The 21,313-nt window shown below is 41.0% G+C and overlaps 1 protein-coding gene across 7 annotated transcripts in view; it reads left to right on the top strand.

Moving 5' to 3' along the window:
* FGFR2 (fibroblast growth factor receptor 2) overlaps positions 1-21,313 on the top strand; it is an 87,151-nt gene that overhangs the window by 20,179 nt on the left and 45,659 nt on the right. For 3 of the 7 annotated variants that reach the window (XM_074907864.1, XM_074907863.1, XM_074907862.1), the window contains exons 3-6: positions 363-629; positions 1,304-1,378; positions 8,637-8,806; positions 15,884-16,007. In XM_074907864.1, the coding sequence (XP_074763965.1) occupies positions 363-629; positions 1,304-1,378; positions 8,637-8,806; positions 15,884-16,007 (636 nt within the window). The remainder of the gene's footprint in view (positions 1-362; positions 630-1,303; positions 1,379-8,636; positions 8,807-15,883; positions 16,008-21,313) is intronic. The other 4 variants (XM_074907865.1, XM_074907866.1, XM_074907869.1 and 1 more) reach the window with 2 other exon arrangements.

Below are 21,313 nucleotides of genomic sequence, written 5' to 3'. Positions count from 1 at the left end.
CTAGAATATAAAACTGAATTTGCTTTTTGAAATCCTGCTGGCACATCCAAATTCTCTGAAGCCCCCAGGGTCGGCTTGCTGTGACCAGCGGGAAGGGTTGTGCCTTTGCCTGGCACTTGGGACAAGGCATGTACTGAGACACTGCTGAAAAGGGAATGAGCTTTGTTTGAAAATAAAGCCTATCCCATACCTGCATATGGTTCAGTTTTACAAGACAGATTGCTGGGCTAATCTGGATGCAACTTTCTTATTGAACGTAACTTGATTTCTGTGGATAAAAAGGGCCTTCACTGACTTTTGTTGGAAATTCTCTCCTTTCCCTTTTCTTTCTTCTTTTTCCTCCTTTCCTTTCACCTTCGCAGAGCCGCCAACCAAATACCAAATCTCTCAGCCAGATGTATATTCAGCACTTCCAGGAGAACCGCTTGAGTTGCGCTGTCAATTGAAAGACGCCGTCATGATCAGTTGGACTAAGGATGGGGTCCCTCTGGGCCCCGACAATAGGACAGTGATTATTGGGGAGTACTTACAAATTAAGGATGCTACACCCAGAGATTCGGGCCTCTATGCTTGCACTGCTGTTAGGACCCTAGACAGTGATACTCTGTACTTCATTGTAAATGTTACAGGTGAGTGAGTTAAATGTAGGTTTTTGCATGTAGAAGCTGTAAAATGTGATATAAAGACACATTATGATATAACGTGAAACAATCCACTGGGGCACAGTGAGCTGAGCTGAGTTCTGTAGTTATTTCAGTTATTTTCCCCCTTGTCCTGACCCTGAAACGGACTCAGTTTGTATGTACTCCTTTTACTTCATGGGATCTATAGCGATTAACAGCTGCTGAAGAACCCTCTGTTTTATGCCACTGTGACAGGATTAAATTATACAGAGTCGCTGTGATGATGATAAAGCCAGTAGAATGAATACAAGGGTTTTTTTCCCCCCTACATCAGAAGAGGAAAAGGGGTGTCCTACATCCTTTAAGTTTAGAGATAAATTGTTCTGGAGACGCTCGGGTCTGCTCAACTGAATGTCTTTAAGAAAAATAAAAATTGTAAGTGGAGAGGGATTTTTGGAGTTAGCAAGCTCCCTTTGGAAACTTTGTAGCATTTCATGATTATTAGCTTAGTTTGGTTAGAATTTAATAAAACATTTTGTGGCTGTATTTTCTTTTTCTTTAGCTTCTGCACAACTAACATAACATCTGTTCTCTTTGATAGATCATCTAAGATAAAGCATATTGGTTTACTTGTCTGCAAAATAGGCTGGTTTAAAGACTTGATTATTTTTAATGTGCAGATGCTCTTTCCTCTGGGGATGATGAAGACGACAACGATGGGTCCGAGGACTTTGTGAATGACAGCAACCAGATGAGTAAGTAACAGCGAACTGCCAGAAGTCACTAGCAAGATCCACGTGGAAAATAATGTTCCGTCTTTCGCACTCCTGCCTTCAGAGCTTCTTGATTGTTAACTGCATGGGCTGTCAAATAGTGTTATCTTTGTCCTTTTCCATTTTCTGTTTCACATAGTTCGTAACTTGGAAAAGAAAAAGAAAAATAAACTAATATTCTTCTAAACATGCTTTACTGGTCTGTACTTTCTTTCTCCCTTCTTGCTAGCTCTTCTGCAGTTTTCTTTCTTCCTAAATTGAAGTTCAGTCTTTGTCTGGTTTAGACTCTCACAAGATGAACTAACTTTCCCTGAACCTGAGCTGAAATCTAGCAGAAGAAACAAAGATCCAGCTCACTTTGTTAAAAGGTGGTATGGAAACTTTAAAAATAAAATTAAGTTGTAATGAGGCAAATCCTTCAATCCTTAATCTCAGCAGAAATCTCCCCGGGGAGAGTGAATTTGGAGACAATGAGGTTTTTTTGTCTCCAAAGGACCTCAAGGTTTGTTTCAAAGAAAGCAATCCAGCATTAAAACCACATTTTAGTTACTTATGCATGATGAAAATGGGCTAACAGAGTCTTAAACCTATCTGAATGTTAAACTTCAGTCCCTTTAGAGAATTTGGAAAGCTATTAATAGGCTCTAAATAGAGCAGTTACTTTTTTTTTTTTCTTTCTTAGCAAAATTCATATTGGTTCCTTATGCCCCTATGCACTGTTGCAAAATCCCTGTGGTGACTGCTAGTGCTTTGTCTATCGCTATCGCTTGTGCTTTGTAAAGTCAATAGCAGTCAGAACACAGAAATCCTTCATGGGAGATGTCAGCTAGTTACCGAACGCAGTAGCCGGGTAGTATAATTGCTCCTCAGCCTGATTAGTAATTGGCAGCTATACTGTATGCCTGAAACACTTGTTCCGATGATAAAGTACGAGCCTGATTTCAGCTCCCCTAGTTAGTTACTGTTGTATACGACTGGCCCTGGTCTGAAGCTGTGAAACATTAGATGCTATTTAAAATGATATAAGTTCTTAGCTGCCTATTTGGCCCCTGCCATCTGTTAGTGTGATTAACCCTGTCTGATTCACAGGTGCAGCTTGAAGTGGCTGAGATTAAGCAGCTGGAGGCTGCTCTGACAAAGGAATGTGGTGGCAAAGATAATGGGCGAGTTTGGAAAAGGGACACTGCTTTTAAAAGAAGTTGTCTAGGCAAAACCTGCCAATGCAAGCAGTGTTAGCATTCCCCTGAAAAGGACTAGTGGGTAGAAATTCCTTTCAGGAAGCATCCCTATGTCTGTTATCGCTTCAGAGCTTTATTGGTGTTGGTCAGGAAAGGGCTTGCAGTATTTTGGGTGTGTTAGCAAAGACAGTTATTCTTCTCATTTGTTGCTGATGGGTTTGGTGGTTCGTGGGGAGCACAAATGGCTTTTGGTGAGGAGAAAAGCACCTGATCTCAAGGCTCTAGTGTGGTGGTAAGGATTCCTTCCCTTTCCTGCAACAGGGAGAGCTACCGGTGGTGTCCCCTGTAACAGCAGTGATGTTCCTGTAATGTGAGCTATCATTTTAAGCGACTGTTAATCAATCTTGATTCAGGAGCTGGTGAAAGGCCAGTGACAATTTCCGTCTGCCGGGGATGGGGTCTGTACTTCAGCAGGGGTCAGTCACACTTTCCCTGCTCAAAATGAAAGATGCCTCTAGAGCGTGAACCTCTCGGATGGCGGGGAGAGAGCAAACTCTTGCGGCGTAGAAGAGGGGAAACTGCAAGAAGACAGATTGCCCCTGAGCGGAGCGTTGCACAACCAAGTCCTCATGCAAAAGAGCTTTTTACAAGGTGCCCACAAAACTGCTGGGGCTTGTTGGGAGCCGTGGATGGGTGCGGGAGCAGCACAGCCTTCCTCCCGACGCCTGAGCGCTTGTCGGGGAGAGCTGGAGCTGAGAGAATGATCGTGGCACTGCATCCCTGCAAGTAGTCTGTTTTCAATGAAAAGTTGCATCATAGTAACTCGATTGGATTAATACAACGTTGCTGAAAGAGGGTTGAGATTTTGGCAAGATCAGAGCTACATGAAAGTTAGGGGTGGGATTTGGTGTGGTGCTTTTGCAAACCACTGAAGCTTGCGTATCTGGTGTTTTCTAAGTCCTCCCATCACTATTTCTCTTCTAGATTTTATATCACATCCAAAAGGCCGCATCTCCTTTAAGATACTGTGCTGCAAGACAGATTGAAAAGCAAATGAGGAGTTGAGAAGTAGCCTTAAATCCTCTCTGAGTGTGTGCCACGTGGCTCACGGTGGTGTGTAATGGTCAAATGCCCTTCACCACCTTCTCCTGCCTATGTTAGGCAGAGCCTGGGGAAGTCCAGGACCTCACAAGAGTCCCTAGTTGCTGTTTTTTAACAGAAGAAGGAGTCTTTTAAGTGTTTCCTGAATCATGGTTTAAGCTTTACAGATCTAAAACAATTTGATAATTTACATACAAATTACAGCTGCGATCATTACGGATAAGCAATGGAAATTGGCCTGGTTATGCCTTTACTGATGGAAACAAAAGGCCATAGTCTTCAAAGGTTGTTGCTTTTTGATGAAACAATTCTGATAAAGTCCAGCTGTCCTGGCATGTTAATTATGATGTGATGAGGCAGGAAATGGCTGTAGTGCCTTCCACAGGAAACTCAACCTTGGCATTCTCATTCCTGCATATTTAAAACTAAAGCAAACCTTTTAGAGCTGTTTTATTTATGATGGTAAGTATTTTTCTTTTTAAGATTTTTAAATTTGCTTTGCCTCTGTTACAAATATGTTTTTCAGAGGCCAAGGTTTTCAAATGCAAGCAGAGAGGCTGTTGAGGAAACCTAGTGTGATGATTTTTTTTTTTATTTTTTTTTATTTTTTTTTTTTTAAAAAAAGGCTGCCTAGAAAATGCAACTGCTCTTGAGATCAGTGGAGGCTGTAAGTGGCGCGGTAGCTGTGAGGAGCAGCTCGTGCTTGGGAGAGGAGGGCACTCGAGTGTACACATGTGCATTTGACCATTTGCCCTGTGTGTATTTTTAAGTAAAAGGCATGCATAGCAGATTGCACTCTCTGCGTTCGGTGTCCTTTTAGCTTGACAGATATTTTAACTGTCTGAGAAAACACTGTGGTAGATTTGTTCCAGACTGCATCCTGAATAGCTTTTTATTACTTCCAGCTTTTGTTGAAGGGATTAGTGCTTGTGGGGAGGGTGCAGGATTGGTTCCACTGCAAAATAGTCCTCTCTCTCTCTCCACAAAATGGCTTTCTTGGCAACTCAGTTTTTCCTTTTGTTGCCCTAAAGAGGTGCCTTAACTTGGTTCTGGAGGGCCACCTCCAAGGACAGTGATCTGGGACTTCCTTCTGCAAAGCTAAGGGCTGATCATTGTCAGTTTCTACTGGCAGCAGTGGAGAATCCATTGCTGGTACTTGTTGCCATATCCTCATAATGATTTTGAGAGGTAGCCCTAACGTAAGGGATTTCTACAATCCTGACTTGGTGCTGGCAAGGCAGCAGCTGTCATGATGGTTTCACTGAGGTCCACCAAGAGACCCCTGGGTTGCCCTGAAGATGTTGTTATTCTGCCTTGAATTTGAGTCAGGCGACTGGAAGCTTTATGACTTTTTTTTTTTTCTCTTATCACCCTTTAAACAATTTCTTCTGAGCCAAGCAATGGTAAATTGGCACCAAGAACAAAAAGTATCTAAATGTAATCCACATGCTGTTCTTTTCATGCCTTGAAGAATTTCAGAAAGGATGAAACAAGGTTCAAATTCATCAAATCCTGTAGAGTGGAAACCCACTCAGGGGAACAGCAAAAATTGGATGTTGCCTAGAAGTGTTTTTTAATTAAAGGTCAAATACAATAGTACTGAAAACCTTGGGGGGGGGGTTGATGTGGTCATTTCAGGCGCACTATTGCCTGCTTGAGGTGCTTGTCAGGCAGGCTTGGAGTTGACTACTTTTGTATTTCTTTGTATTAGATAAGTCCAAATAAAAATTGAGGAGTCCTGAAGTGAAGTGGTCCCCTGGGCTGCCTAATTTCAATTTCACATGCAGGAGATTTGCCTGATTAGATGTAATGTATTTGCAGTGGAGTGCAGTGTGGGTCAGCAGGATATTTTCTTCACTAATGAGAGCTCAAAAAGCAATCAGGAATTCCCACCCGTTCCCCTGCTGCTCGTTACCGCTCTGTGCCGGAGTCTGCCCTGTTGTTACTGTGAACTTTTAGCAGCGGTGCTACCTACTTCCACCTGTCCTGTTAGCAAAGATGGGATGCGATGGACACGGGAAGAGGGCTGAGCACTTGGTGGTACATACTCATTAACTACTTTCATTATTAGTTTTAGTGAATCTGGTTGGTTTTCCTCTCAAGATGAATAGAAGCAGTAAAAGGTGCTTTTAGGTTATGAGAAACGCTGTGTGTTAATCAGATCAGTCACTGTGTGAACGCACAAAATGAGGGCGTTACAGTTTGTGCATGTTGCTGTCTTTCTTCTTCCCTTAAACACACTGAGGAGCTGCCAATATACGTTGCTAGTACCAAGTGAAAAATGGTAGGATGTCTTGAAGCGTTTTCAGACAGTGTTTTCAACATGTGATGCCTGCATGTTTTTCTCTAAGCTCTCCTGTAATTCAGGAGCAGTGCCGGTTATGCTGATGCGAGGTTGGGTGAGGGGGGTATTTCCAAGCAGAGTCCTTTCTCCCAGCCTGGGGAGTTTCCTTTCCCCCTCTCCCGTGGCACAGAACTGAGCTGCTTCTCTCTGCTCCTGCCTGCATCCTCCTGACCACTTCTCTGCTCCCACCATAAAGTTTTTCCTCCCTATACATTTGTTGTATGTGAGTCTTACTGGAACGTTTCTCTTCCAGGATTAGTTTTTTAAAGGGTGAGTGTTGATGGAAGGGGGGGTTATATGCAAGAAAACCGGAGGATGAGCTGCACTGCAATGCAGTTTAAACCTGGCTGCATGAAGCAGACTTGCTTGGGGAACTGTTGGTAGTTGGAGCCTGACCAGCTCAGATGCCCTGGTCTGGGGCTGTACCTTGATGGGAGCTTCTCCAGAGCTTGGCCCATCCTTGATGGGAGCTTCTCCAGAGCTTGGCCCATCCTTGATGGGAGCTTCTCCAGAGCTTGGCCCATCCCGCCTGTGTGCTGCCGAGCAGCATCACTGTGGGTGAGCTGTGGAGCCTGTGGGTCAGAGGTTGTGTGTGCCAGCCGCTGCATCCGAGCTTTGTGTGCCCTGTACGTGTGAGAAGCTCTGTGTGTGGTGGACGCGATGAGAAGTGACCATGCTGGCTGCAGAGCTGGCATTGCCTTTTTGGGGTCAAATCTCGGCACTCTGCTCTGTCTGAGATACCAGTATAACTGGTTTGGATGGTCGATTGGCTTTGACCTGCCACAGTTCACTCTGTGGGAACTGTGCGTAAAGCCCAATAGTGGTCACTATACATTGCCTCGTGGAAGATGTTTAGCAGTTTCAGAGACAATACCCTTTTAATATATCAGTACCAATGTGTAATTCCACCTTTGCTTGGCATACTTGTAATGTAACTTGTTTTTTGCGCGTAGTAGTTAATTCCTTTGGTTGGCTTTGTTTAAAGTCTTCTGTTGTTTTAATGTGACCCTGGTTTGAGCAAATAATGTTAACAGTGAATTTCCTTGCATCCCTAATTCGCTTAAGTCTGTGTAACAACTTCTTAGTGTTGCAGTTAAATTTTCAATAGTTACCTGATTTTCTATTGTGATTACATGGACAAATTTGCTTTGCTTTTCTACTTCATTAATTTTAACACTAATTGCCACTTCGGGCAAAAAAAAAAAATCACTTATCGTTCTTAGCATCATTATAAGACTTGCTTGTAGAATGTTTTCTTTATACTGAGAGAGATGTTGTTAAAGGATTTATTCCTGTATTTTCTATCCAGCTGTATTTTTATTTAGAGGGGGGTAGCAGGATTTCTGAGTTTGCAGTGATTGTAAGAACTGCTATAAATATTTGAGGAACGGAAGAGTTTATTTATAGTGGAGTGTTAGGCTGCTAATGAAGGAAATGAAACAGGGCTGAGAGAAATAAAGTTATTTTTCTGGACCCCTCTAGTCCTAAAAAATTCCACACTAATCTGATTTGCTTCAGGAAAAGTCCATTGTAAAAGAAATTAATGTTTCCTACTATTAAACAGATCTTGAATCTTTAACTTTTTAAAAACTCTTATGGTGAGACAACTGAAGCCATGCTATGAAGACGCTGTGCAGTGTAGCCAAAGTGGCACGTGGATCCAGAGCATGGGATAACCTTGTACGTGGATCTATCTATCCAGATTTATTTCTTGGAGGGTAAAAACCGATGTGCAGCTTTATATTTTGTTCTGTTGTGTTTCCTGTACTGGTGCATGACAAATGATTGAGAACCTGGATGAGAGAGGGGTTTTCCATGTGCTCCTCATGTGGGCACAGGCTGGGTCAGGGCATGGCAAGGAGTGAGAGCCAGGAGAGCCTTGCCAGGAGCTGGTAAAAGTGATCACTTCAGTAAAAATGGGCTGGGAGAGACACTCTTTATTTTGTGCCTTGATGCTGGACCTCACTGAACACTTGGACTTCGCCAGGCTCATGAGAGTGGGAAATCACTGCAAAATGATAAATGCTATTGCTGAGTTTTGCTTGACACCTCTTCGGTGTTAAGGCTTCAGAAGTATTTGTAAATATATTTTAGGGGTTTCTCTGACAGTAACAGCGCGGTTCACCCTGCTATCCTGCGCTGTCAGTTTTAGCGTACTGCCAGGCAGGTAGGTATGTTTATTCCCCTTCTAAGAGATGGGGAAAGGTTAAGGCTGATGCTTCCAACAGGTCGTCTGACTTGGTCTGTCTGGCTTCACAGCCAAGCTCCAAGAATTCAAAGTTTGCTGAGCGCTCACAGTAACTCAGCTTGAGGCCAAAAGCGTCAGTTGTTTGACTCTGCTGAAAACTTGGTCCTTCTATCTTACTTGACATACACAAAACAAAGGATATCTGTGGTTAATATTGGAATTTTTTCATAAATTATATACTTTAAAGCTGCAGACTGAGCCATTTGGAAAGCTCTGGTCAACACTTGCAACATATGATATCCAGCCATCTACTTTTTCTAAACTACGCTTAAAAACCAGTACGTGCTGCGCTTTACATCAATGGAAGGGACTGGAAAGGGAACTCTGTTTCTGAGTACTGATATTTCTGGATGTATTTCTTTGATACAGGGGCACCCTATTGGACACATACGGACAAAATGGAGAAAAGGCTACATGCAGTGCCGGCAGCGAACACCGTCAAGTTTCGTTGTCCAGCGATGGGAAACCCAACACCGACCATGCGATGGCTGAAAAATGGGAAGGAGTTTAAACAAGAGCATCGTATTGGTGGATACAAGGTAAGATCTCATGCTGTGATTTTGCAGTTTGTGTTCTTGACCAAGGCTGTAAAAAAAAAAAAAAAAAATATCAAACTTGAAGTCAACAGAAAATCTTTTAATGGCCTTGGATCAACTGTAGAAGCGAAAAAAAGTAATTGTTTTCTTCTGTGGAAGGGTGGGTGGTTTCTTTGATGGTTACTCAGCACTAATTCTGTATTTATTTTTTTTTTCCCCTCAAATTCAAGCTTGTAGCATAGCAGCTAAAGATTATTTATAGAGACTTTTTTGAAAACTAAAGACTGAATTTGCAAATCAGAGTACGACTGTTTTTCTCTATTCACTTTCAGCTTCATTGTTAAAAACGTGACCATCCACTTTGGTGATTGTAGGCAGTTTAATAAAGGAAGAGTTGAAAGTCAAAAGTTATTATTTTCTATGGAGTTTATGGTCTGTGAAACTGAAATGAGGAGCAGAATTTGAGGGAAAGTAACAGCAATTACTTACAAGGGTTTGTTTGAATTTTAAACAGCTTGAGATTAGGTGTTTCATTCTAAATTGGTGGTTACTGATTAAGAGAGAGTTTTAGGGAGGCCATCTAGCTCTGTGGATTGTGCATGGACCTTTAACCTCCCAGTATCTGCCTAGGTCAGGTCAGAAGTCAGGCTTCGGTCATCTTATCCCGCTCCTCATAGGGAATGAGAGTGTGTGACTTTGATGGCAAGTTGCTGTTCAAGCGTTACCCTTGCCGTCCTGCCCCACATTTCTGAGCTGCCTTAAACCTCTTCTGCGGAGCTTCTGTCAGTGGCTTCCTCACGTGCCCGACACCTCAGCAACTTCTCTCCAAAGATGAGAAGTTTCCAAGTTAAGTCACCTTGTGTCACGGTTGTAAGCCCCCAGCCTAGGAATTCTGCTGAGGACCTCAGAGCAATTAGTAATGGTAATTAACACAGAAGTTAACTGACTTTTTGCAGATGGTGCAGTAAGCTCAAGACCAAGTCCTGGGGGCTGCTTCTCCCAAGACTGTGCCACTGCCTTACCCCAGCAATTGCAGAATTTTTGGGGTGGTGTGTTTTGCGATGCCCTGATGGAGCCAGGGTGTATATTGCTTCATGTGCTGTTGACTTAGATCCTGCTTGGTACAAAAAAAATTGTTTTCCAGTGCAGAGGAGGACAAGCCGTAGTCTCCTTGTCTCCTTTCCTCTCCAGCTAGATTTATGGTAGGAAGTGTCAATTTTTCCAACATTTGTGTTAGCAGAGAGTGAAGCCCAGAAAAATCTCCCTGCATGAACACTAATTATCTAAGTAGACTTTTCCATCTATGTTTGCTTACACCATAAATTACTGTTGCTTGTGAGTGTACACCTGGCAACACCTTCTGCCTTTCATAACGCTATAGAGCATTAATGAATTGGCTACAATTCAGTGATTTTTCACCTTTTTTTAAAAGCAAAAAAAAGCCAATTAAAAAAAAATCCCCAAACTAATCCTATCTTGGAAAATAATAGTAGCTGTTTCGGTACTAACGGAGATGTTATTTGAACACTTTACATCTCATGAAGGGGAAATGCAGATATCACTCTTGAAAACTGTGAAGGAAAATGTGTGTCTTGCAAGGCAAGATGGAGATACCTGATCTCTGGTTTGGGAGGGAGGTTTTGGCGGGGTAAATCAGCCCATGTGGGGCTCTGTGCTGCCGTTTCTAGCCTGTGTTAGGGATCTGGGTGAGCTCATTTAGACTTGTGCCCATTAAGTGGCACAAATTAAATTTTTGCTCGCGTGTATTAAATGTATACAATTTCCTAGGTATGTATGTGCTCTGGGAAGAAACCACAGATGCCTGTTTCTAAGCCAGCTGGATAAGTGAAGTATATACCCATAATTCTAAATCCTAACTTCTTACAACTCTTTAGTCTAAAGGAAAAAAAGAGGGGACACAGCTGTGGATTTTAGACTTTCTTGTTGATTTTGTGATCAGATTTTAAATGATCTGATAGCATTTACTTATCATTGACATTCTGCTGACCAAATCTGTGTATATTCTAGATTCTGTCATGTGTTTTGAAAATGGAATCTTGTTTTCAGTGAACAGGCATTAAAGAATGAGACCTCCACAAGCTCTGGAGGCTGTGTCCTCTTCTTGTTAGAGGGGCAGGATGAGGTCACTGTGGGCTTATTGAAAATTACTTTGAAATTAGAGAATTGTATTTTCTTGACACCTCTACATTGACAAACTTGTAATGGAGGAATCCTCGGAAAGGACCAAGTCTTTCCATATTGGTCTGTGTTCGGCCAGATATCACGGCAACTCATGATAATTCTTGTATGCTAGCTTGTCTTGAATCTGGGTGTTGTTATATGTTTCTCCATTTCTGCTGGAGATCTTCATAATACTTTGAGCGACTAGAATAGCTGAAACCAAACGTGGCCATATCTGCTGTCACCAGTTGAGGTAACTCCATCCGTCCCTTTCGGAAGAGGCTATCATTCCTTGAAGACTTTATTTAAGAACAAAGTAAAGGGAAGGAAGATGTGAAGCTTTCCAGTAATCCTCCAGCCACCTCTCTCCCGCTGCCTTGAGCTAAGAAATCGCTGCTTTGTATTCTCTTTATCGCAATCAGGTTGTGACCTGTAGCACTTTGTCCCTCTGACTGGGGAATATCTTGAGTCAATTTGCACTCAGGCAGGCTGGCAGAAGGGTGTACGTGCTGGCCAAGATAGCTTCCAGAGTGAAATTCCTCCACCATGACTAATTCTGGGTGGTGAATTTAAAAATTGAACCTTTTAAAGATTTTTCAAGGTACACACAAAATTCCTACAGCAAGGAGAAAGGGATCAGTTATTGAATGTTTAAATCCTTTTTAGTCTTTATCTGTCTCTGAAGTGGTGATAGCTCTTGCTTTTGCATTTAAAGGCACTTTATAATTTCTTTGATTGAATAATCTCAGTCCTCTATGAGACACCACAGGAGCCTTTACTTTTCTGAACACCACCCCGAAAGCAAATGTACTTCTATCAGTTGTTACTGTTTAAGTATGAACGGGTGTGTGTTTTCACATAGGCATTTTGATAAACTTCATCACTACAGTCGTCTCATACACATTTAAATTCAGACAGGTAAATACAGAGTAAAGAAAGAGTTCTGACTCTATAGGAACTGTAAAACCTCATGGCTTTTGTATGGATCTTCTGCACTTGCTCTCTCTTCCTGAGCGGTACCAGTATATGTCTGAACTGTGCTGATTTTATGGGGAATCATATTTTGGTTTCTCGTCCTTTTTTCTTTTGAAATTCATTTAAAATTGACCCCTTTTTACCATTTTTTCCTGATAAGTTTGCATGATGTGCCTGTTCACTGAAGACATGCATTTTAAAATTAAAGAGAACTGTCCACAATTTTTTATATGCTCCAAAAGCAGAATGTTTCTACGAAACACTACTTGCCCTTTCCTAGATTTCTGACCAATATTTCTTGGCATTTTGATTCCAGTTTTGTTTTCCCACCTCCAAGCTATATCTTAAGGGTACAGTTGTATGCATTTGATATTGATCATTTAGTTTAAAAATTGAATTGTTTGGAGAGACTGTTTGGAAGAATTGGTTTAAAAATTTGATGGAGAATATGGCCAAAAAAATTTTCTAGAAGTGTCCATACCTGGTTAGAAAAAGAAAGAGATTATAAATAACATTTTTGGGTGTGTGAAGCACAACTAAAACATGAAAATAAGTGTTGCAAAGCAATGATAATAAAAAAGGAGAGAAAAAGCAGTTATTAAACTGTGTTGACAAAATATCTGAAGGGTCAACTTGTGATTCAGGATACTTGGAATTGTTCCCTGAATTTCCCTATGTCAAGAAAAGGCAATGACAAATTGAAAGGGGGGTACCCCGAAAACCAGATGATGGAGCGGGTGAATCTGTGGGTATTCTTCGGGATTTTGAAAGAACTCAGTATGAAATAGAGCTTTAGGGGACAAAATAGTAGAAATAACAGGATAATAGTTGGAAAGTTGCTAGTTAGGTTGGAGAGCTGGAAGAGTTTCCTACAACTGATAAATCTCTGGCTGTGGACACTTGTCCTTTTCTGGACTCTATGCCTGGTGAAGATGCTCCTGCTTTCAGTGGCTTGTTGCTGCCCTCGTGTTTTTTCCTAGCGGATTAGTTCACATGAGCTCCCTAATATGTTCCGTCTGCCAGACGAGCTCAAGTCATCTATTTAAACAGCTTAAACGGAACCAGTTGGTATTACCTAGGGAAACTTAGGGAATATTTGGAGATCTGTAGCTCTGGTGTTTCAAGTTAGAAGGGCCCTAGTGAGCAAGCAGAGGGGAACTGACGGCATTACCAAAGAGACCATCTATTTTCAACTTCAATCATGAGGGTGGTCTTGTTGGGATTTTTTTTTTTGGGGGGGGGGGAGGGGGTTGGGTGGTTCTGTTTGTTTGTTGGTTGGTTTTTGTTTGTTTGTTTTTTTGTTTTGTTGTTTTTTTTTTTCCCTGAAAATGAATGTTGTAGTTCACCTGTACACTGAAGGCTGGTATAAGACCTGTGTACTGTGGAAAGACTGCTTCAAACCTTTTCTGAAACTAGCTTTTACATAAACTGCTGTGATTTTGGTGCTGGTTGTCAGTAACAACACCAGTTTTGCTGCCCAAAGACAGGTTTTATTGAGACTAGAGAGCGATGGCACCTTGCTTAAAAGAAGAACCACATTAACAAAGTCTGTGGGACCGGGGTGTTGCAGGGATGTGGCAGGATCATCACGTGTCTGAGAATGAAAGGTTCCATTTGGGAGTCTTCAATGGGAGAAGATGAATCATCCCCAGCAAAGGGGAGTTTTTCTGGGCTTTGCAGTGCTGCACTTGTAACCAGAAAGCACTAAGCTGACAGGCTGAATCTAGTTGAATCCAGATCCACAACATAAATCCAGTTGTGTGACGATGTGTCATAAATGCTTTGGGCCTCTACAGCAGTTGTTTAGCTTAAACTGAAGAGGCTTAAGCTGTTGTTTTATTATAAAGATATTATCTCTTCTCATTGGAGTTAAAAGAAGGGAAAGTACACAAATTCTTTTTAGTATTGCCATCCAGTATATCCACTTGTGGCTGTAAGTTAGTTATGTTTTCTTATTGAATGCTAAACAGTTTCTTGTGTTTTCCTATCAAATTAATTACTTACACCTTGTTACCAATCTTTATTTTGTTTTAACTTTTGTGGAACCATGATCTGTTCTTCCTGTTCTGCATTCAAAATGGTTAAAAAAAACTTGCTCTGATTCTGAGAAGTGTGGTGTAACTTCTAACGTCAAAAAGTTCAGGTCACGGTGACCAAGTCTCCCTCAAAATAGCTTGTAAAGAAGTAAAATATTCAAAATATGTAGCTGTTGTATTTGTTATTTACTAATGGTTTATGATGGTAATTCTTCCTGAGCCAAACTTCGTCTTTCAAGGTTGCTTAGCAGAATGAGACAATAAAATAACACTGATCAACTCTTTCTAGCTTTATAAGCTTAGCTCTTCATAGTGTGAAAAAAAAATATAAATCAATATATAATTTTGATGTACACCATCAAGAAGGGGGGCTGGGGAGAGGAGCTAAGTTTGGGCTGTAGATTCTGAGGTCATGTCACAAATTTCTGTGACATTAGGTTAGCATCCATGCCTTTCACCTGCTGCTGGAGTCTTATCTAAATTTTCTTTGTTTTTCGAAGCCCACATAGCCAGTCATTAGCTAATATTAGCCCATGACTGGACAATAATAGTAGTATCTAGCTAAGGAGCTAATTACTAGCTGGGGGGGGAGTAGAAAAGCCAGGAGCCTCTTACAAAGATGACAGCTCTTCCAGGCTTTGAGCTGAAGGTGTTTTTACCTCCAGCAAGTGTGAGGGCTAAGCTCTTGGCACTGGGAACGTAGCCCTGCGCAGCCTTTTCCTGCTGGATAAGGACCTATGCAATAGTCAGCCACAAAGCAGGATTTCAGACCTGTAGTTGTAATGATCTTTTAAGAATGTATAGTTACTGGAAGTGTCACTGAATGGTCCATAAATTTTTTTCGGGTGTACTGCACTGAATTATTACTTTCCATTTGGCTGATTAAAATGACTGTACCAGATTGTATTTTTATTCCATTTGTTAAAATATGTACTTTGCAGTTTAAAAGCTGTACGTTACAGCTACATAATGTTAAGATCTTTTGAGCGCTTTGTCAAAAAATGTAATGCTAAAACAAGGGATTAGTGGACAGCCAGCAAAAGGTCATTTTGGGAGCCAACTTATGATGCAGGAAATACATATGTGTACCGGATGGCTCTATATCCTTCCAGTATTGGGCTGGATCCTATTTTCTGCAAGACCAATGCCAATGCTCCTTTTGAGTTCAAATGGGAACAGAATCAGCACCTTTAATATATTCTATCCGAGAAGGATTGTGTGTAATAAATGTATATCCTTACGCTCTGTTTCCATGAGGATTTTCTTCAGGCGTTTTTCATGAGGCAGCATCTTCATTTCTTTCTTCTGGTACCCCAGAGCAGTGAGAGGTGTGGCTGCTCTGCGTGTCTGTGGGAGGGACCCCAAACATTGCCCTTCGGTAGTTTGTTTCTCCAAAACACGGGCTGTGTAATTGAGCTATTAGAGAAAGACAGAGACTTAGATGTTAGGGGATCATATCCACCCCGTATTGCTGGTGGGTAGTTAATATTGTCAGATGATTGTTTGGAGACAGATGGGAAATATCCTGAGGGTGTGAATTTGCTTTAGAGTGGATTGAGAGGTAAAGCCTGGTAAGACAGTTGCTGCTCATTGGTGCCGTCCTCATCAGCCTGGTAGGACGGAGTGTGCACCGACGTCTGCAGTGCTCAGATCAGGGATAAGGTACATTTCTAGCAGAAAGCGTGAAAGCTTTCACTGCTGCAGCTATGCTGTACCGGATCAGGCATAAATAAAGTATTTCAGTGTCCAGAATTGTCAAACGAGCACAGAAGAGGCTTTTAAACACGGATTACAAAAGGTTAACTATTCGGAAAACGGTTCTGTTGGAGGGGGAGAGGGTGAAAATATGCTAGTGAAGTTCTCAGCCTCTCTGGTTACGACCCACCAGGTCCGCAACCAGCACTGGAGTCTCATCATGGAGAGCGTGGTCCCGTCTGACAAAGGGAATTATACGTGCATAGTGGAAAACCAGTACGGATCCATCAATCACACGTACCATCTCGACGTCGTTGGTAAGTAAAACTCTAAAAAAAGACAGTGCTTTTAATTAATTAAATTTAGAACTAACCTGATACATTTTGTATTCATTTTGAAGATGATTTTACTGTAATCTATAAAGATAAGATTTCACTACGTAACCAATTACTCGGTGATTTTGTATATTCATCTGTCTCACTCATGCCTGTAGGACTAATCTACTGATACCTTGGCAGAGGGTAATAACCACATGTGAAGGTGAATTCTTGTTGCTGTGATACACTGGCAAGCTTACCGTGATGACCAAATAATACTGATGCAATTTTAATCATTAGTATTACAATTTAATTATTACTTGTACAATTGTATTAGCTCACGTTTTAATACCTGGAAACTGTTAAGTGAACCTCTAGATTGCTATTATTATAGGTGAAATGATTATTTTTTTAAATGAAAAGATAGATATTGATTTTTGGGGAAGCTAGTGCAGATCTGGAACTTCAGGAAAGGTACTCTGCGTTCCTAGCAGTGTAACAGAGGTCTGACTGTAGCCTGTTGTGTGGGCTCTGAGCAGTCCCTGAAATGCAGATGACAAAAACCGTGAGGAAGTGTTTTACCTGAGGACAAACTGTAAAGAGCTGTGTGAATTCTTAGTAGTAGCAAAGCTGTGATTCAGCAGGACTATTAAGCACATACTTAATAATGTTAACTTAATAATACCAAAATCCTGTTGACTTTAATAAGCCTTACACATACTTATTTAAGTGCTTAGCTAAATTAGGGCTTGAGATCTCAGGAACCAGTTCAATTCTTCCCTGCTCTTGCTGATTAGCCGGGGTGGGTGTGAGTAGTTTTATTGACTCTGAAGGCATTGCTGTCCAGAAGTAATCAGTTTGGCTGTTACAGTGTGGACCTGCTGGTAGAACCTCTGGGGATCTGAGCCGCAGTTTCTGAAGCATGTCTTGAATGGGCTTTGCTCTCTCCAGACTTGTGCGGTGATCTGAGCATCACAAGCTCTGTGGATAAAACTTTTGATCAATCGGTATTGAAAGCAAAAATGAATTTGATTGTTGTAAGCTATTTTTGGCTGGTGACTGGCAGCCCAGCTTATCTTCAGTGGTGAATCTTCCTATGATTTTGCGTTTATAAGACCAAAGCAGTGACAAACTTTTCATTTCCGTATTTCTTGGTTGGTTTTTACATGAATAAAAATGCATCCCTCACAGTGTTTTGGATGGTCTTAAGAAGTAGTGCCTTATTTTCTCTGAGACCTCTTATATCTGTGAAAACCCCCAAATCCAAAAGAAAGCAAGTACGAGCTTCTCAGGCAGCAAGAAATGAAAACATTCCCTGTGAAAATGCCAGTGAGAGGTAGCCTTTGTGGAGCAGAAAGACAATTTTATGATGGGGATGCTGTCCGACTGAAGCCCTACCACCAGCCCCCATACTTTTAAGTCTTCAAAACCAGTTTGGGAACCACCCAACCCCTCTCCCCTTGGTTTTTACGTAGTCAGCAGTGAAAGCAGTGGGGATTTTTATAGCCTTGGCAATATCTTGTCATCCTTGGTAGAGTGAGCTATGGGTATTGTTGAGGTGAACCGAGGGTCTGGCAAAGCCATTTTTGTTTGAACACTTGTTTAAACAAAGTTTGTGGAGGGTGCAGCAGCAACGGCTGCCAGAGGTGGTGGTAAATTGTGTTCTGTATGCCTCTGTCCTCTGCTGACCACCTCGTTGGAGAGTGTGGGCTGCTCGCCTGGGCTCGCCAGGGACTTGGTTTACAGAGCCTGGCCCAGGATGAGTGTAAGGAGGTGATGAGTTGTGGGATTTTTTGAGTTTTTTTGGGGTTTGGGTATTTTGTCTTAATTTTTTAGGGAGCCTATATTGACTCAACTTCGGTTTTGCTTAAAACTTTTTTAGTAGGCTACACAGGACAAAAAAGCCAATTTTGCAATACTGGGAGTTTTCCTTGCCGAAACAAAACTGGTTAAAAATTCCCTTTCCCTTCTCTTTTCCTTGTTACTACCCCAGTCCCAATTTGGCATGTTTCATGTTGATGTGAATTTCTTCACCCATTTTTTCTGGCAAATGTGTTCATGGATAACGCAGCCACTTGAGCAAATATTTATCAGAAGCCCCCCTCACCTCCTCTCCCCTTTTGAGCCTTTTGAATGTCTTACATTGAGGAATATTATGCAGAAGTTTATTTTTCCTGGCAGTAAATTATAGTGACCTGCATGAATGAATGGAATGGTAATAAGGATTATGTCATTTATTTAAATGTCTATTTCTTTCCTATAAAGAGGCAGAAAAGTAAATAATGAGGTTTTTCAAAAGTGACTAGGGATTTGGGGTGCTGGGTACCTAGCTGATGGCACCCAAAGGAGCCCTGATTTTCCCTGGATGAATTCTCATCATTTTCTAATGCTCAGGCCCTGTGAGATATGAAACCAGAAGTCCAAAAGTGACTTTTGCATGTCACAACCTTGCATTTTGGAGTTCTGCGTATTTTTAAATCATTTTACTTCCTTTTTGCATTTAATTTTCCAGAGTTAAAGGGTGTAATTGTTAGTTTACTTTGAAAAGATACGTATGGGAATGTGTACTCTAACATTGTGTTGAATTTGCTGTAAGTTGCAAGAGATGCTGCATTGGAACCTTAACCTAAAAGGGGGATCGGTGTTAGAAAACTCAGCCATTTCTCTGTTGCTGAAAGCTTGTAATAATCATAGAGGTTGGGCATAAAATTGCTGAAGCAGTAAATTAAGGCTGGCCAGAAGGGGAAACTGACAGTTTTTCTAGTTAAGACAGTTCTACAGAAGTTATTTTTGTGCCTTTTTTTTTTTTCCCCCCCCTGTTTTCATATGAATTTTCAGTTCCCATGGGGTCATGGGGAGTTATAGATATTTGTTTAGAGGCAATTGTGTATGTAGACTGTATCTTACAAACTTCGGATTGTAATTTTAGGTCAAGTTGTGTGTAGAAAACTGTCAGTTGGAAGCCTCTGAAATTGCTTTTCCTATATGGTTTAACTGGTTCCAGAGTTGATTAAGTGTAAGTAATAGCAAATGGTATTAAACATGGTAACGTATTACATTAACATGAGCATCTGACTATATGGTGTAATGTAGAGAACCCTCTGATTATGTCACAGATTTGGGAGGTATCCCAGCAAAAATCATGCCAAATAATGACACAATGCTAGTTAGGAATATCCAGTATTACTTGATGCCAATAACTTTCCAAACCTTGAACTCTTTTGACAATTAAAAGCCTGGAGCCAGCAGGGCTGAGTAGTTTTCAGTGAGAATGTAGGTGTGAAGTATTCTCATTTTTACCTTGTAATTACTTGCAAGAACCCTCTTAAAATAGTCAGCTCAGCTCAGATGGTCTCATTCAAATTTACAAACCTGGCAAAACCGTTATGCTGAATTTTTAACAATGGGAGTAGAAAATACTGAAATAAAAAGCAGCAAGTCCTTGGCAGCCTCTCTGTATTGCACAGGATACTTGTGCACATTGACAGTGTTAGTGGGGAATTGTCCGTTGGGGTTGGCCAGGATATTTTGAGTTGGCCAAAGTTATTCTTGAGATGTTTGGGATACCCCAGTTGCCTGCATTTTCCTCTCTCCTCCTCCTCCTCCTCCTCCATTTCAAAAGAGGGACTTAAGCAGGCTGTATGCAGGGCTTTGCTCAGGGATACAAGTGTGTTAAGACTGCAGTAGGGGCAAATGGTGGCGGTGCAAAACTCTGTGAGGATCCTGTGGAAGGGAGGGAGACGAGTTGATTTTAGCTTTTTATTGGGAGTATACCCAGAGGCTTCAATTAATATTGGATACTTATTGTCCAAGGCAATGAGCCAGCACACAGTAATTGCTTACAACCAAAATGCAGAGAGAGCAGGAGAAGGAAATGTCACTGTCCATTTTATAGATGAAAAACCGAGCTGTGGAGCGATGAAATTTCTTGCCCTGGGTCACACAGGAAGCTGGTGGCAGAGCCAAAAAAGTAAAGCTGGTACTTGAATCCTAATCCAGTACCTTAATTAAAAGAATGTTCTTTCCCTTGTACAGTTTAGCCCATCAGCTGTTTTTTTTCATGCAGCTGAAGTGCCTTTCTATGCTTTTTGTATTTAACAGTAGGTAGAAACTCGCATTTTTATAGTAAGCTTACTAATAGACTAACTCCATTCTCATTAAACATATATAAAGTCATGCAGTCTTAAGGGAGAATGAATGAAAACGGTGTGGTTTTCACTTATGGATTGTATTGTAGTGAATCCGGGTTGTAGGAAGCAACATGGGAATGCAGCCACTGAGACTTGTATATAATTAGATCACACTTGGATTGCAATTATCGCTGGAGTACAATTTCAGCAGCGGCAGTTCTGTTTAAGCATGGAAGTAACTAATTGAATTTATATTTTAACGGCAAAAAAAAAAAGGTTAGTCTTTGTACAGTCCTAGCGCAGGTAGCCATTTCTGTCCTATTTAATGTCATCATCCAGGGAAACAAAAGATGGTTTGGTTTCAGATGAAGTTCACCACATTACCTCATTTACTGGATTTTATAAGCAGCTGCTATAGCACGACACATCTTCCAAGAATGTATAAGAAGACCCTGCTGTTTACTATAAAAATGAACGTAACTTGTCACAAACATACATTTTTTTAAAAAAAGAAAAAAGTCCTTTTGCAGCCAGTTTAGCTGTACTTTGACCAGTTTCTAGTTTGCCTAATAGCCATGCCTTTGGCTCTTGTTACTGAGAAGTGAACTCCAGAGGTGGCAGAGTACCACGCAGTTGTCCCTTAACAGTAATTCGTATTTTGATATGAAAACAGTGTGAGAATAACTTCTCATCCGGGAAGCATTTTAAATGACTCTCAGCTTGTGCCCCAGAAATATCATGTATGAGTGGTTTTACTGATGAGTGTGCAGAAAAACGCTTTTATTCTGAACTCTTGGAGGTTTTAGAGGGCTTTAGGATGAATTTTACTCTTGCTTTTTACAGCATGTTAAAAATCTAATTAAAATGGAATCAACTTCTTTGCTATTGGTACTTCACTGTTTATATTTTCCGTAGTTTAGGCAGAAGAAAAACTTTGTCTTTGTTTCTAGTCAGTTTTATTTTTGGATTTTCATGTGCTCTCAGAGTCTCTAGCTGCGAACATGGCACAGACACATTTTTTTTTTTTTTTTAAAAAGACATGTTTCCATTTTGTCATTCCTGAATTCATAAAAACATATGTATTGTTATTTGCTTTTTGCTGAGGCTTGTTTTGTCAAAACATAGTTCAGAATTAGTTTGACTTAACTATAATACGTTCCTTAATTTCCAAAGAAT

This window comes from Athene noctua, chromosome 5, assembly GCF_965140245.1.
Source record: "Athene noctua chromosome 5, bAthNoc1.hap1.1, whole genome shotgun sequence".
In the NCBI taxonomy this organism is placed as follows: domain Eukaryota; kingdom Metazoa; phylum Chordata; class Aves; order Strigiformes; family Strigidae; genus Athene; species Athene noctua.
This window is presented reverse-complemented; position numbering and strand designations above follow the sequence as displayed.